This window comes from Netta rufina (assembly GCF_964035555.1).
Source record: "Netta rufina genome assembly, chromosome: 14".
Taxonomy (NCBI): domain Eukaryota; kingdom Metazoa; phylum Chordata; class Aves; order Anseriformes; family Anatidae; genus Netta; species Netta rufina.
The window spans coordinates 11,829,919-11,832,066 of record NC_140137.1 but is presented as its reverse complement, the minus strand read 5'-3'; the positions used below and the strand labels follow the sequence as shown (position 1 = coordinate 11,832,066).

The 2,148-nt window shown below is 67.9% G+C and overlaps 1 protein-coding gene across 1 annotated transcript; it reads left to right on the top strand.

Moving 5' to 3' along the window:
• Nucleotides 1-428: 428 nt before the first annotated feature.
• On the top strand, nt 429-1,808 carry EIF4E1B (eukaryotic translation initiation factor 4E family member 1B; the record flags this gene model as incomplete). Its single annotated transcript, XM_084295451.1, has 7 exons — nt 429-446; nt 603-691; nt 793-888; nt 992-1,055; nt 1,183-1,296; nt 1,401-1,540; nt 1,694-1,808. 7 exons carry the CDS (start codon nt 429-431, stop codon nt 1,806-1,808), a joined length of 636 nt encoding a protein of 211 aa, XP_084151577.1.
• Nucleotides 1,809-2,148: the final 340 nt, after the last annotated feature.

Below are 2,148 nucleotides of genomic sequence, written 5' to 3'. Positions count from 1 at the left end.
CCTCCCCACCACAACCTGTCCCCATCCCATCCTCTCCACATCCCACCCAGTCCCTACACCACCCCATTCCCCCATCCACTCCTCATCCCACTCCTTCCTCATCACATTCTGCTTCCGCTCTGTCCCACCCCATCCCCATCCCATCATGACCCCATCCCATCCAGATCTGATCCCAACCCCACCCCATCCCATCCAGATCTGATCCCCATTCCATCCTTCCCATCCCACCCCATCCCATCCCATTTCCACCCAGCCCCATCCCACCTCTCCCCCTGCCCCAATCCCCCACCTCCTCCTGCCCCAGCCCCTGCCTTGCCCCCTCCCGTGCCCCCCACCCCTCCCCAGCTGCAGTGGGACACCCGCCTCGTCCTGCCCAGCTGTGAGCCCTTAAAAACCCTGGGGGCAGCTATGGGGCTGTGCTGGCCACCATGGCTTCAGGGGAGCAGGTGAGTCCTCTCCTGGCCCTGCTCAGCCCCTAGCGGGGCTGGGACCAGCAGCAGGGCCTGGGCAGCCCTGCTGTCCCCTTGGGGCTGTGGGGTGGGGGCCCTGTGCCCCCTATTGGGGTGGCTGTGGGGCTCCTGGGGCTGTCCCCGCTTCCCCAGAGGAGGCAAGAGGAGCGGCGGCGGCGGAGGGCTCAGCAGCAGGAGCTGCTCCTGGCAGAGAGCCTGGGCAAGCACCCCCTGCAGAACAGGTACGGGTAAGGGGGGCTGGCCGTGGGGAGCCTCCCCCAGCACCAGGAGGGGGGTTTGGGGGGGCTCCAGCCTGGTTGATGCCCATTTTCCCCCCCCCCAGGTGGGCGCTGTGGTTCTTCAAGAACGACAAGAGCAAGATGTGGCAGGCCAACCTGCGCCTGGTCACCAAGTTCAGCACGGTGGAGGACTTCTGGGCGTGAGTGCCTGCCGGGCAGGGGGGTGATGAGACCCTCTGGAAGGGTTGGGGGGGGTCCCAGGGCACTGCTCCTCACTGCCTCTTGTCTCCCCCCCTGCTGCAGCCTCTACAGCCACATCCAGCTGGCCAGCAAGCTCACCTCGGGCTGCGACTACTCCCTCTTCAAGGTGCGACACCCCCGTGCCAAGGCACCCTGGGGTTGGGGGGCTGCTGGGGGGGGAAAACGGACCCCGAGCTGGTTGTGTCTGTGTGCTGGCGCTGCCTGAGCATCCCCCTGCCCGTCCCCGTCCCCAGGATGGCATCGAGCCCATGTGGGAGGACAGCCAGAACAAGCGCGGCGGGCGCTGGCTCATCACCCTGGCCAAGCAGCAGAGGCACACGGAGCTGGACCGCTTCTGGCTGGAGACGGTGAGCGCGGCCCCGTGCCCGTCTGTGGGGTCAGGGGGGTGGTGGTGGTGTCACCCCCGACGTGGCTCCGAGCCCCGGCAGGACCATCTCAGCCTCCCCTGCAGCTCCTGTGCCTCATCGGGGAGATGTTCGGCGAGTACAGCGACGAGGTGTGCGGGGCCGTCATCAACATCCGCGCCAAGGGGGACAAGATCGCCATCTGGACCCGCGAGGCGGAGAACCAGGAGGGGGTGACCCACATCGGGTAACGCAGCGGGGAGCGGGGTCCTGGGGCTGCCTGGCCCCATAGCCACGGGGATGGCACCCCGAGCTCCTCCTGGGGCAGGGGCTGGTGATTTGGGTGTCCCGTCCTGTCCGGTGCTGCTGTCCCGACCCCGCAGCCCCCTCTGTCCCACAGGCGCGTGTACAAGGAGCACCTGGGGCTGTCGCAGAAGGTGACCATCGGCTACCAGGCCCACGCGGACACGGCCACCAAGAGCGGCTCCCTGACCAAGAACAAGTTCGTGGTGTGACCGCGGGGGGAGCGGGACCCCCGGCCCGACCCCGCAATGAATGGCTGCAGCTCACCGGCTCCCTGTGTGTGTGCTGGGCGTGAGGGGCTGGAGGGGGACTTTTTTTTTGGGGTGGGGGTCTCCTGGGATGGGGAAGGCGCACGGCTTCATCCTGCACCCCCCCTGCTTCGGTGAGCGGGGCTGGGAGCACAGAGCTCTGGTGGGATTTGGGGTGCTGAGTGCCCGGGAGCGGGTGGGATCATCCCAAAGGGGGGGGGCTATGGGGACTGAGGAGGGGACCTGGGGGGGTCGGGGGGGCGCAGCCCTGCTCCTGCTCCTCCTCCTGCTGCTGCACTGCCGG